The 15,390-nt window shown below is 39.3% G+C and overlaps 1 protein-coding gene across 1 annotated transcript; it reads right to left on the bottom strand.

Annotated features, from left to right (window-relative positions):
- Window positions 1-3,618: 3,618 nt before the first annotated feature.
- Window positions 3,619-4,587, bottom strand: LOC119728098 (histamine H2 receptor-like). Its single transcript, XM_038200170.1, has one exon. The coding sequence runs from the start codon at window positions 4,585-4,587 to the stop codon at window positions 3,619-3,621; it is 969 nt and encodes a 322-aa protein (XP_038056098.1).
- Between the last annotated feature and the right edge of the window lie 10,803 nt (window positions 4,588-15,390).

A 15,390-nucleotide genomic window follows, 5' to 3' on the forward strand; every position in this document is an offset into this window, starting at 1 on the left:
TCGTTTACACATTCCTTGTGTCCGGAATTACAAAGAAGCTTGGTTTAGGAAAGGTAAATATGTCGGTGGGTAAAGTGTTCAAAGAAAATAAATCGTAGATCTACGCTTTCGTCGTAAACATCCTCGGAATATACTGCACTGCTGTACGATGTCGTTTCAAAACTTCCTTACGCGCGCGCACGCACGCATCCCTAGCAACTGTGTTGCGTACGCGCGCGTCAGTCTCACGCGACGGGGGTTGAGCGCATGTGCAGTGCTCGAATGTTAAAAGCTACCGCAGGACTGTTACTATATTTTGACCAATCATTGGCTTGCATGGGGCTGAACGGGGCTGGATCAATGCTGGTTCAGGGGCCATTTATTCGCTTGATCTTTGAAGCCGGTCCATTATCACCGTTAATGACCGGCCACGTGAACGAGTCTCGACCAATCAGAAACCATCAACTCTCCAAGGTATTTATTAATTAAAGGTAATGCGTGGGAATCAAGGATAATTGCTATCATGGGGAATAACTTCCATGCTGATAATAATTTGGAAGTCTACATAGCTTTACTTCCGATCGGTAGTGTTGGCATTATAGACCCGTACCATTAGTTGGGAGGCGAAAACCGAATGTGCTACAAACGCATTGCATTGCCTATTTGGTTAAAAGTATAAATGCAGGGCATTGGCAGTTGTACTGCACTGTCTAAGGGTAAACCGATCCACCCGGTTCGTAAATGTGACGTCACTTCAGTTTACCACGCCTACTGCTGCGCATGAAGTAGTGTAGAGATCAGTGATGTGGAACCATTGGAACTGCGGAAGTAGTGCAAAGCAAAGTTGCGTGTTTAGCCAATGGGCGCTAGTATAGAAGTTGTGCGTGCGCGTGTACGACGTAGTCACAAACCGTATTGAGCCCTGCCCCATGGTATTCTGACCAATCACAGCCGTGATTCATGTCCGACATGCGTGCGCGCGTATTATGACGCGCGCAGCTGAAAAATTCAGTGTGGCATTGGAGAAGAGCACGTGTTACGTGCGCAGTGGGCGGAGCTTACTGAATCCGTCCATTCAATGCAGATCCAAAAAAAAAGGACTGGGCCACCAAAGGAACCCTCAATACGAGATCTCAAGGCGTCCGCCTCGAAACATCGGCTGGATTTTAATGGCAGTATGCCAATTAATCATAACAAATCTGACGTTTTAAAAGGATGGACTTTGAATTTTGAAATCTCCAAGCTAATTCACACATAGCACAAAGAGACAAGTAAATGTATTTCACGCATATCCCCTTCCAAAGGAATATAACCCCATGATGAACACTTACAGTGTGTTGTTGCTATGGAAATGGCATCTTTAACTTTGATAAAAACATGTGGTTTTTTTTTTTAAATCGGGCTTCGTTCGGCTCATACATCACGTAGAAGTAAAGCAAATTTCCCGTGTGGCGCCAACAAAATTGTATTTTCATTAAAGGAATAATACCTACCGATTTTACGAGAATGTCCTTGCTCAAAGTGAAAATAGGACTGGCACCAAATACCCTGTGAAATTATTCCTCCTGAAATGGTATCGTTCGGAAGAAAACACTCATTGCAGGTTGTTTAAGAACGCGGGCAAAGCTGCTTAATAACATTACGTTACCATTATCAACGGAATCCAGTATACGAGACCCAATAATTTGTGCATACGTACATGGTCTCTGATTTCTCAAAATGTATAGTTAGTATACACTGAGCTGAAACTTCCACAAGTTAGTTGTTCTGCACCCTTTTTAAGATTTTGACCAGTTTTGTTGCCTCAAACGAAAACAAAAATCACAAAAAAGCAAATAATCCTATGTACCTTAAACATAATTCAAGGAATTAAGACATTTTGAGAATAAATTTCTTCCTCGTGTTCTGTCTTTCAAGTTTCTTCAGGTTTATGCACTGGTTTCATTACCAGAACAAGATTGTTTGCGAACAAAATCGATCCGCACTATAACCGCACTAACCTTGGGTACGGCATGTTACCAATTTACCTTTAATAAGGGCCTAATAATAAGCATAGGGTTTCGTTGTAATTCTCGTCACGTTTTGTTTGTAGAAAGTGCAGCGCAACTAAACACATATTCGGTATAACGGCTGACTATACAAGGTTATTAAATTTACAGAGAAGATGAAGTGATGTGTCCACAGCCATGCTTTTAGGGCGGTAATTTAATTTCAAAGTAGTGTACGTGTACCGGCGCGGTCTGAGTCAGCATAGGAAAAAAATTGATTGAATCGTTTCAGCGACAGATCAAAAATGTAATCTTTCATCCGAATTGTTAACCGTTGAATTGTCAAAGATCTTTATGTTGATGAGCAGTTTGATGATGAATTGTATGATACATGTATCACTATGGCGAGCACGGACATCCGGGAGCTAATTCTTGCACTTGTCTAGTTCCAAGACCTATTCACTTGAAACTCAATGATTCTTGAGCGCTGCATGGTAACACATATCAATCGGTAAAAAACTCAATTGCTAAATGAAACGATGTTTTTCATTGGCTGACGTAAACGCCGCGCTACCCTGTATAGAACATGAAACCTGCCTACGAATCGCCTTTTCTTTAACATTTGGACATGGTCAGGCGATAGTCCCCCTACCATCTCCAAATGTAAACAAAAGGCGATTCGTAGAGTCCTAGTTACTCGGACTTATACAATGTAATGTTTCACTGTTTAAGATCCTTATTATGAGAGAAATGGACATTTTTATGGAACGGAATAAAATGGTGGCACTTTTGAATGGCACAAAGCATACTTAAAAGATAGTTTAAAGCTCTATACTGCGCTGTATAGATCTTGCATTGCCGCCATCTTTGATTTTTCAGCGATTTTGTTTTTTTCCCAGCAATATTTTTTTCTCTCTGAATACGTAATATTCTAGTTTATCCGTAAGTTGTCATGCTTATGCGCCTATCAAATGTTTCTTCCCCCGCAGCCCCAGGTCCGATGTCGGGATTTGGTCACGGTTTTTCATGCCCCAGGGTGGAGATTTTGCATTGCACTCATTGCAGATTTTTGCACTCAAATTACATTGTTACCATTGGCGTGCTACATGGAAATGCATGTACTAGTGCGCCCCACGTATGTATGTCGGGGCATGGTCGGGGATTGTCACTTAAATTTTGCCAGAAAAGTGGGAATTTTGTCACTTCAAAAGTGACAATCCCCACGTCTTGGGTGGGGCAGCCCGGGGGAGGGGTGGGGGAAACAATATTGATAGGCGCATTAGGTTCTATCTTGGTCCAACTGTCCGTGTGTACTTGTTTTTGTTTTGTGTTGGTCCGTCCAAGGCATCTCGCCACAACCCCTATTTACAAGTCCCGACATTTGGGTTTCGCTTTTTTTTTATGCATAAAGTAGACTTGTTGTTAATGAATAAACATTAGACAAACACCTCAAAAATCGCTGGTGAATGTAATTGATCTAGGCCTATAGCGAGCAGAAGTTGGCTGCCGATCTCGGAAAGCTCAGTGGACGAGTTGTAAAGATGTCTGCACTTGTGAGGCAGGAAGTCTCGGGTTCAAGTCCCACCCCTAGCGAACATCAAAGCCAAAGCTTGACAAGTTTAAGGGTGTGAAATCTTGTGTAATATAGCCTTCACCTCTTAAATATTTCCAGTAATATCTGTTTGGAGAGTTGCCTGAATGTTCCGTTCATGACGACGTAGATGACAAAGTTCCAGAAACTGTTGCTGACGATGAGCCACGCGCAGACGAAATCCACCGCGGGCGGCAGCCGCGCCAGCGGGTGCAGATCGGCATAAACGCGGACCGCGGAGAACGGCAGATAGCAGATCGTGTACACTATTACGACCACGCAGAAGAGTCGTACCGCCTTGCCGCTGCCGGCCTTGGCCCGGGAACTACCGCCCGTAGAAGAAGCAGTGTTCACGGTGTTGATCTTTTTGGCCTGTTGGCGAGTGGTGTGGATGAGCTTGATGTAGATGCCAAGCATGGCGGCGATAGGAAGGATGAATGACAAACAGAGATAGTTGATATCGAGTGCGAGAGCTTCCTGGCCTTGTTGGATCAAGCACATTGCGGCAGCGCGGTTGTACCGCACACGCGGTCGAACGGTGACCATTATGATCACCGTGAGTACGGTCAAAATGATCCACTGGAACCAAGTCATGCAAAGGACTCGATTCCTGGACATGAGGGTCGGGTAGGAGAAGGGTCTGGTGATGGCTACAAAGCGATCCAGAGTCAGACTCAACAGGTTGCCGATAGAGATACCACCGAATAAGACTAAGACAGAGCACATCAGGGTACAGACGGTATCGCCAAAGGGCCAGCGGTCCATCGCCGAGAGGGGGACGCAGGATATACTCAACACCCCAACGGCTAGGTCTGAAAGGGCCAAGGAGGACATGACGAGCTTGGTGGAGCCCGGTGGGAACTCCCCACGGGCTCGCCACATCACGGCCAGCGTCAGGGCGTTGGCTAGGATGATCGCCAGGCTGTTCAGGGCGATGTAGGCGGTCCGGAGAGCGATCACCACCGGGCTGAGACGATCATCATCATCATCTGGTAACATCGTGTCAGTCTCGTTGTGCGTGCATTCCATCAAGGTGTATCCTATCTCCTCTACAGGTGAAAAAAATGATCTACTGCCGGGTCTTTTGGATGATAAAACACCGCTTAGCCGCGTGTCCTTTTGCAAGCCCTTACAATGAACTCAACTTCGTGCATCCATGTATCATATACCTTGCTGCAGTATATTTTGATTGATGATGCTCTCTGTTTCAATAGCTTAAGACGTGATGGCTCACTCGTTCCTTAGTGGATAGATAAACACTATCGGCTTAATATATCATGGAATTGTAAAAAGCTGTGACTTGTTGGTTCTTCATAATTGACTCGGGTTTACAGTGCATGAGTAAAGTGTACACAACAGCTATGGGTTGACTTCGCTGAGCGATGCTCGCCTCGTGTAATGGAGTGAACCATAGCGCCGATCATCAGATTATCGTTTAGAAAAGATGGATCGTCACAACCCACGCAAACGATGAAATCTCGGAACGCTGCTTGCTATAGTCGGAGTGACGTCTCGTCTCCAATTAAGTTCGCCGTATACTGGAGAGCTGATCTCATAATAGTTGCAGGCCAAATCGGTCCAAAATTGCCTACGCCGGCCAAATCACGATAATTTGCATTCCCCGAACTGTTCAGTATTTAAACACATTGTGGCCATGAACTTGAGGGTTTGAACAAAAATAAGGGTGGAAGCCGTGCACGGGATTGTGAACTTGTGTTTCTGTGAAATTTGGATGAAATTGGGGCCCTAAAGGCGCTCTATTTTGCAATGGAGTGTAGGCACCGTTTTTCAAAATGGCGATGGGCATCGGGACTTTCAAGGGGTGATCATCTTCGGATGAACATTTCTCCTGATAGTAATTAGATTACCCCCCCCCCCCAAAAAAAAAAATTTAAAACAAAATGAAAGATGATGTAATCAGCTTTTATTTGATGTGTCTCGAACACCTTGGAGAGTTGTGATTATTGTTCCCGAATTTCTAAAGTGGGGACATTTATCATTGGCGTACGGTCTATGCAGTTTAGTCTGTACCCATATACCATGCGGCTGAGTGGATGATATAATGAGGCTGTGCTCAGACCCCAACCAGTGTTTTGTAAACAGTTTATATCAATAGCCCTTTGTGATTTCGGGATTAAACATTCGGTTTTGAACGATTGCAAGAAATAATATTGATTGTTTGATTAATTATTGATTTTGGTTTATTGCCACATTATTTTATAAGCATACAAATAATATAATAAATAGGCTTAGTAGAATGTGTCTAAAAAGTATATTGGAAAATATGAACAAGAAAAAAAAGTAACGAGGCCGGGACTCGAACCCGGGTCGCCTGATTGCGAGTCTGGTGTCATCTCACAAAAGCAACACCGCTTCTCATTTGGAATGCTTATTCTTAATCTTGACTGCGTGCAGGATGGGGTTTGTTGTTTTACGCGTGCTATAACGTTTAGACGCAATACACAGTCTGATGATTGTACTCACACGTTTGATTAATAACATTTACTAATAAAAGCTGATTGATGTGGTCAGAATTTGATTAGGAAAGAGAGAAAAAATCGATGATTTTTGCCCAAATCTTCAAAATATTGGGTGTTAGAGTGTGATGAATTTTGGCCAAAAAAATACTTTTCTCCAAACTATGCAGACATTCCTTTCCAGGCAAGAGGAGCATCAATCAACATTTTACCACCCAATATTTTGAAAATTTGGGCAAAAATCATCGATTTTTAGGGAACAAAATCATTATTTTTGACAGATTTTATCCCAAATTTTCGTCGAAATTTCATTTTGAAATGCACATCTGTCCAGAAATCGAATTGGAATGTGTTTTATGGTCCTTAAGGCATCTTTCCAGCAAGTTTGAAGTGATTTTTTTTTTTGCCCACAATTTAAAAAAAAAACACAAGGGGTAAGCCTTACTCTTTTGATGAAATTTTGCATAAAAACTTGTTCAAATTATGCAGAATTTTTTTCAAGGCAAGAGGGGCATCCAACATCATGTGTTCGAGGTGCCCTTAGGAGTCTTTCCAGGAAGTTTGGAGCAATTTAATTTTTTGACCAAAATTGAAAAAAAATTCCAAGGGGTTAGCCTTACATTTTTAATGAAATTTACCAAAATGTGAATTTCTTTGTATTGATATATAATGGTCGTCCCTAGCGGTAGCAACCGCTAGGGCGACATATTGGTCGCCCCCAGAGGTCGCAACTGCTAGGGGCGGCATATTATGGTAGCCCCTAGCGGTTGCAACCGCTGCAGGCGACATTTAATGGTCGCCCCTAGCGGTCACAACCGCTGAGGGCGACATTTAATGGTCGCCCCTAGAGCTGGAAACCTCTAGGGGCGACATAATATTAAATGTTAAGGGGCAAAAATGTTTGATTATCTGTCCCTCAATCGAGTTGGAATGTGTTTGAGGTGCCCTTAGGAGTCTTTCCAGGAAGTTTGGAGTAATTTAATTTTTTGACCAAAATTGACCAAAATTGCAAGGGGTTAGCCTTACATTTTTAATGAAATTTGGTCAAAATATGAATTCATTTGTATTGATATATCTGTCCCTAAATCGAGTTGGAATGTGTTTGAGGTGGCCTTAGGAGCCTTTCCAGGAAGTTTGAAGCAATTTAATTTTTTGACCAAAATTGACAAAAATTGCAAGGGGTTAGCCTTACATTTTTAATGAAATTTGGCCAAAATATGAATTCATTTGTATTGATATATCTGTCCCTAAATCGAGTTGGAATGTGTTTGAGGTGCCCTTAGGAGTCTTTCCAGGAAGTTTGGAGCAATTTAATTTTTTGACCAAAATTGACAAAATTTGCAAGGGGTTAGCTTTACATTTTTAATGAAATTTGGCCAAAATATGAATTCATTTGTATTGATATATCTGTCCCTAAATCGAGTTGGAATGTGTTTGAGAGTCCCTTAGGAGCCTTTCCAGGAAGTTTGGAGCAATTTCATTTTTTGACCAAAATTGACAAAAATTGCAAGGGCTTAGCCTTAAATTTTCAATGAAATTTGGCCAAAATATGAATTGCTTTGTGTTGATATATCTGTCCCTAAATCGAGTTGGAATGTGTTGGAGGTGCCCTTAGGAGTCTTTCCAGGAAGTTTGGAGCAATATAATTTTTTGACCAAAATTGACAAAAATTGCAAGGGGTTAGCCTTACATTTTTAATGAAATTTGGTCAAAATATGAATTCATTTGTATTGATATATCTGTCCCTAAATCGAGTTGGAATGTGTTTGAGGTGGCCTTAGGAGCCTTTCCAGGAAGTTTGAAGCAATTTAATTTTTTGACCAAAATTGACAAAAATTGCAAGGGGTTAGCCTTACATTTTTAATGAAATTTGGCCAAAATATGAATTCATTTGTATTGATATATCTGTCCCTAAATCGAGTTGGAATGTGTTTGAGGTGCCCTTAGGAGTCTTTCCAGGAAGTTTGGAGCAATTTAATTTTTTGACCAAAATTGACAAAATTTGCAAGGGGTTAGCTTTACATTTTTAATGAAATTTGGCCAAAATATGAATTCATTTGTATTGATATATCTGTCCCTAAATCGAGTTGGAATGTGTTCGAGGTGCCCTTAGGAGCCTTTCCAGGAAGTTTGGAGCAATTTCATTTTTTTACCAAAATTGACAAAATTTGCAAGGGGTTAGCCTTACATTTTTAATGAAATTTGGCCAAAATATGAATTCATTTGTATTGATATATCTGTCCCTAAATCGAGTTGGAATGTGTTCGAGGTGCCCTTAGGAGCCTTTCCAGGAAGTTTGGAGCAATTTCATTTTTTTACCAAAATTGACAAAAATTGCAAGGGGTTAGCCTTATATTTTCAATGAAATTTGGCCAAAATATGAATTGCTTTGTGTTGATATTGAAAATTGACAAAAATTGCAAGGGGTTAGCCTTATATTTTCAATGAAATTTGGCCAAAATATGAATTGCTTTGTGTTGATATATCTGTCCCTAAATCGAGTTGGAATGTGTTGGAGGTGCCCTTAGGAGTCTTTCCAGGAAGTTTGGAGCAATTTAATATTTTGACCAAAATTGACAAAAATTGCAAGGGGTTAGCCTTATATTTTTAATGAAATTTGGTCAAAATATGAAATTCTTTGTAATGATATATCTGTCTCTAAATCGAGTTGGAATGTGTTCGAGGTGCCCTTAGGAGTCTTTCCACGAAGTTAGGAGCAATTTCATTTTTTGACCAAAATTGACAAAAATTGCAAGGGGTTAGCTTTATATTTTCAATGAAATTTGGCCAAAATATGAATTTATTTGTGTTGATATATCTGTCCCTAAATCGAGTTGGAATGTGTTTGAGGTGCCCTTAGTAGTCTTTCCCAGGAAGTTTGGAGCAATTTAATTTTTTGACGAAATTGACAAAAATTGCAAGGGGTTAGCCTTACATTTTTAATGAAATTTGGCCAAAATATGAAATTCTTTGTATTGATTTATCTGTCCCTAAATCGAGTTGGAATGTGTTCGAGGTGCCCTGAGGAGCCTTATATATTATGGTAGCCCCTAGCGGTTGCAACCGCTGCGGGCGACATTTAATGGTCGCCCCTAGCGGTCGCAACCGCTACGGGCGACATATAATGGTCGCCCATAGCGGTAGCAATTACCGCTACGGGCGACATATTATGGTCGCCACTAGCGGTCAGAACCGCTGCAGGCGACATTTTATGGTCGCCCCTAGCGGTAGCAATAACCGCTATGGGCGACAAATTATGGTCGCCCCTAGCGGTCACAACCGCTGAGGGCGACATTTAATGGTCGCCCCTAGAGGTGGAAACCTCTAGGGGCGACATAATATTAAATGTTTAGGGCAAAAATGTTTGATTATCTGTCCTTAAATCGAGTTGGAATGTGTTCGAGGTGCCCTTAGGAGTCTTTCCAGGAAGTTTGGAGCAATTTCATTTTTTGACCAAAATTGACAAAAATTGCAAGGGGTTAGCCTTATATTTTCAATGAAATTTGGCCAAAATATGAATTGCTTTGTGTTGATATTGAAAATTGACAAAAATTGCAAGGGGTTAGCCTTATATTTTCAATGAAATTTGGCCAAAATATGAATTGCTTTGTGTTGATATATCTGTCCCTAAATCGAGTTGGAATGTGTTGGAGGTGCCCTTAGGAGTCTTTCCAGGAAGTTTGGAGCAATATAATTTTTTGACCAAAATTGACAAAAATTGCAAGGGGTTAGCCTTACATTTTTAATGAAATTTGGTCAAAATATGAACTCATTTGTATTGATATATCTGTCCCTAAATCGAGTTGGAATGTGTTTGAGGTGGCCTTAGGAGCCTTTCCAGGAAGTTTGAAGCAATTTAATTTTTTGACCAAAATTGACAAAAATTGCAAGGGGTTAGCCTTACATTTTTAATGAAATTTGGCCAAAATATGAATTCATTTGTATTGATATATCTGTCCCTAAATCGAGTTGGAATGTGTTCGAGGTGCCCTTAGGAGCCTTTCCAGGAAGTTTGGAGAAATTTCATTTTTTGACCAAAATTGACAAAAATTGCAAGGGGTTAGCCTTATATTTTCAATGAAATTTGGCCAAAATATGAATTGCTTTGTGTTGATATTGAAAATTGACAAAAATTGCAAGGGGTTAGCCTTATATTTTCAATGAAATTTGGCCAAAATATGAATTGCTTTGTGTTGATATATCTGTCCCTAAATCGAGTTGGAATGTGTTTGAGGTGCCCTTAGGAGTCTTTCCAGGAAGTTTGGAGCAATATAATTTTTTGACCAAAATTGACAAAAATTGCAAGGGGTTAGCCTTACATTTTTAATGAAATTTGGTCAAAATATGAATTCATTTGTATTGATATATCTGTCCCTAAATCGAGTTGGAATGTGTTTGAGGTGGCCTTAGGAGCCTTTCCAGGAAGTTTGAAGCAATTTAATTTTTTGACCAAAATTGACAAAAATTGCAAGGGGTTAGCCTTACATTTTTAATGAAATTTGGCCAAAATATGAATTCATTTGTATTGATATATCTGTCCCTAAATCGAGTTGGAATGTGTTTGAGGTGCCCTTAGGAGCCTTTCCAGGAAGTTTGGAGCAATTTCATTTTTTGACCAAAATTGACAAAATTTGCAAGGGGTTAGCCTTACATTTTTAATGAAATTTTGCCAAAATATGAATTCATTTGTATTGATATATCTGTCCCTAAATCGAGTTGGAATGCGTTCGAGGTGCCCTTAGGAGCCTTTCCAGGAAGTTTGGAGCAATTTCATTTTTTTACCAAAATTGACAAAAATTGCAAGGGGTTAGCCTTATATTTTCAATGAAATTTGGCCAAAATATGAATTGCTTTGTGTTGATATTGAAAATTGACAAAAATTGCAAGGGGTTAGCCTTATATTTTCAATGAAATTTGGCCAAAATATGAATTGCTTTGTGTTGATATATCTGTCCCTAAATCGAGTTGGAATGTGTTGGAGGTGCCCTTAGGAGTCTTTCCAGGAAGTTTGGAGCAATTTAATATTTTGACCAAAATTGACAAAAATTGCAAGGGGTTAGCCTTACATTTTTAATGAAATTTGGCCAAAATATGAATTTCTTTGTGTTGATATATCTGTCCCTAAATCGAGCTGGAATGTGTTCGAGGTGCCCTTAGGAGTCTTTCCAGGAAGTTTGGAGCAATTTAATATTTTGACCAAAATTGACAAAAATTGCGAGGGGTTAGCCTTATATTTTTAATGAAATTTGGTCAAAATATGAAATTCTTTGTAATGATATATCTGTCTCTAAATCGAGTTGGAATGTGTTCGAGGTGCCCTGAGGAGTTTTTCCACGAAGTTAGGAGCAATTTCATTTTTTGACCAAAATTGACAAAAATTGCAAGGGGTTAGCTTTATATTTTCAATGAAATTTGGCCAAAATATGAATTTATTTGTGTTGATATATCTGTCCCTAAATCGAGTTGGAATGTGTTTGAGGTGCCCTTAGTAGTCTTTCCCAGGAAGTTTGGAGCAATTTAATTTTTTGACGAAATTGACAAAAATTGCAAGGGGTTAGCCTTACATTTTTAATGAAATTTGGCCAAAATATGAAATTCTTTGTATTGATTTATCTGTCCCTAAATCGAGTTGGAATGTGTTCGAGGTGCCCTGAGGAGCCTTATATATTATGGTAGCCCCTAGCGGTTGCAACCGCTGCGGGCGACATTTAATGGTCGCCCCTAGCGGTCGCAACCGCTACGGGCGACATATAATGGTCGCCCATAGCGGTAGCAATTACCGCTACCGGCGACATATTATGGTCGCCCCTAGCGGTCAGAACCGCTGCAGGCGACATTTTATGGTCGCCCCTAGCGGTAGCAATAACCGCTATGGGCGACAAATTATGGTCGCCCCTAGCGGTCACAACCGCTGAGGGCGACATTTAATGGTCGCCCCTAGAGGTGGAAACCTCTAGGGGCGACATAATATTAAAAGTTTAGGGCAAAAATGTTTGATTATCTGTCCTTAAATCGAGTTGGAATGTGTTGGAGGTGCCCTTAGGAGTCTTTCCAGGAAGTTTGGAGCAATTTCATTTTTTGACCAAAATTGACAAAAATTGCAAGGGGTTAGCCTTACACTTTGAATGATTTTTGGCCAAAATATGAATTCATTTGTATTGATATATCTGTCCCTAAATCGAGTTGGAATGTGTTTGAGGTGCCCTTAGGAGCCTTTCCAGGAAGTTTGGAGCAATTTCATTTTCTGACCAAAATTGACAAAAATTGCAAGGGGTTAGCCTTACATTTTTAATAAAATATGGCCAAAATACGAATTCATTTGTATTGATATATCTGTCCCTAAATCGAGTTGGAATGTGTTGGAGGTGCCCTTAGGAGTCTTTCCAGGAAGTTTGGAGCAATTTCATTTTTTGACCATAATTGACAAAAATTGCAACGGGTTAGCCTTACATTTTTAATGAAATTTGGCCAAAATATGAATTTCTTTGTGTTGATATATCTGTCCCTAAATCGAGTTGGAATGTGTTCGAGGTGCCCTTAGGAGCCTTTCCAGGAAGTTTGGAGCAATTTCATTTTTTGACCAAAATTGACAAAAATTGCAAGGGGTTAGCCTTACATTTTTAATGAAATTTGGCCAAAATATGAATTCATTTGTATTGATATATCTGTCCCTAAATCGAGTTGGAATGTGTTCGAGGTGCCCTTAGGAGTCTTTCATGGAAGTTTGGAGCAATTTAATTTTTTGACCAAAATTGACAAAAATTACACTTTTAATGAACTTTGGCCAAAATATGAATTCATTTGTATTGATATATCTGTCCCTAAATCGAGTTGGAATGTGTTTGAGGTGCCCTTAGGAGCCTTTCCAGGAAGTTTGGAGCAATTTCATTTTTTTGACCAAAATTGACAAAAATTGCAAGGGGTTAGCCTTACATTTTTAATAAAATTTGGCCAAAATATGAATTCATTTGTATTGATATATCTGTCCCTAAATCGAGTTGGAATGTGTTGGAGGTGCCCTTAGGAGTCTTTCCAGGAAGTTTGGAGCAATTTCATTTTTTGACGAAAATTGACAAAAATTGCAAGGGGTTAGCCTTACATTTTTAATGAAATTTGGCCAAAATATGAATTTCTTTGTGTTGATATATCTGTCCCTAAATCGAGTTGGAATGTGTTGGAGGTGCCCTGAGGAGTCTTTCCCAGGAAGTTTGGAGCAATTTAATTTTTTGACAAAAATTGACAAAAATTGCAAGGGGTTAGCCTTACATGTTTAATGAAATTCGGCTAAAATATGAAATTCTTTGTATTGATATAATTACCCCTAAATCGAGTTGGAATGTGTTCGAGGTGCCCTTAGGAGTCTTTCCAGGAAGTTTGGAGCAATTTAAGTTTTTGACGAAATTGACAAAAATTGCAAGGGGTTAGCCTTACATTTTTAATGAAATTTGGCCAAAATATGAATTCATTTGTATTGATATATCTGTCCCTAAATCGAGTTGGAATGTGTTCGAGGTGCCCTTAGGAGTCTTTCCAGGAAGTTTGGAGCAATTTAATTTTTTGACCAAAATTGACAAAAATTGCAAGGGGTTAGCCTTACACTTTTAATGAACTTTGGCCAAAATATGAATTCATTTGTATTGATATATCTGTCCCTAAATCGAGTTGGAATGTGTTTGAGGTGCCCTTAGGAGCCTTTCCAGGAAGTTTGGAGCAATTTCATTTTTTGACCAAAATTGACAAAAATTGCAAGGGGTTAGCCTTATATTTTCAATGAAATTTGGCCAAAATATGAATTGCTTTGTGTTGATATTGAAAATTGACAAAAATTGCAAGGGGTTAGCCTTATATTTTCAATGAAATTTGGCCAAAATATGAATTGCTTTGTGTTGATATATCTGTCCCTAAATCGAGTTGGAATGTGTTGGAGGTGCCCTTAGGAGTCTTTCCAGGAAGTTTGGAGCAATTTAATATTTTGACCAAAATTGACAAAAATTGCAAGGGGTTAGCCTTACATTTTTAATGAAATTTGGCCAAAATATGAATTTCTTTGTGTTGATATATCTGTCCCCAAATCGAGTTGGAATGTGTTTGAGGTGCCCTTAGGAGTCTTTCCAGGAAGTTTGGAGCAATTTGATTTTTTGACCAAAATTGACCAAAATTGCAAGGGGTTAGCCTTACATTTTTAATGAAATTTGGCCAAAATATGAATTTCTTTGTGTTGATATATCTGTCCCTAAATCGAGTTGGAATGTGTTCGAGGTGCCCTTAGGAGCCTTTCCAGGAAGTTTGGAGCAATTTCATTTTTTGACCAAAATTGACAAAAATTGCAAGGGGTTAGCCTTACATTTTTAATGAAATTTGGCCTAAATATGAATTCATTTGTATTGATATATCTGTCCCTAAATCGAGTTGGAATGTGTTCGAGGTGCCCTTAGGAGTCTTTCCAGGAAGTTTGGAGCAATTTAATTTTTTGACCAAAATTGACAAAAATTGCAAGGGGTTAGCCTTACACTTTTAATGAACTTTGGCCAAAATATGAATTCATTTGTATTGATATATCTGTCCCTAAATCGAGTTGGAATGTGTTTGAGGTGCCCTTAGGAGCCTTTCCAGGAAGTTTGGAGCAATTTAATTTTTTGACCAAAATTGACAAAAATTGCAAGGGGTTAGCCTTACATTTTTAATAAAATTTGGCCAAAATATGAATTCATTTGTATTGATATATCTGTCCCTAAATCGAGTTGGAATGTGTTGGAGGTGCCCTTAGGAGTCTTTCCAGGAAGTTTGGAGCAATTTCATTTTTTGACGAAAATTGACAAAAATTGCAAGGGGTTAGCCTTACATTTTTAATGAAATTGGGCCAAAATATGAATTCATTTGTGTTGATATATCTGTCCCCAAATCGAGTTGGAATGTGTTTGAGGTGCCCTTAGGAGTCTTTCCAGGAAGTTTGGAGCAATTTCATTTTTTGACGAAAATTGACAAAAATTGCAAGGGGTTAGCCTTACATTTTTAATGAAATTTGGCCAAAATATGAATTTCTTTGTGTTGATATATCTGTCCCTAAATCGAGTTGGAATGTGTTGGAGGTGCCCTGAGGAGTCTTTCCCAGGAAGTTTGGAGCAATTTAATTTTTTGACAAAAATTGACAAAAATTGCAAGGGGTTAGCCTTACATTTTTAATGAAATTCGGCTAAAATATGAAATTCTTTGTATTGATATAATTACCCCTAAATCGAGTTGGAATGTGTTCGAGGTGCCCTTAGAGTTCTTTCCAGGAAGTTTGGAGCAATTTAAGTTTTTGACGAAATTGACAAAAATTGCAAGGGGTTAGCCTTACATTTTTAATAAAATT

Source organism: Patiria miniata, unplaced genomic scaffold (genome assembly GCF_015706575.1).
Source record: "Patiria miniata isolate m_02_andy unplaced genomic scaffold, ASM1570657v1 HiC_scaffold_20, whole genome shotgun sequence".
Classification (NCBI taxonomy): domain Eukaryota; kingdom Metazoa; phylum Echinodermata; class Asteroidea; order Valvatida; family Asterinidae; genus Patiria; species Patiria miniata.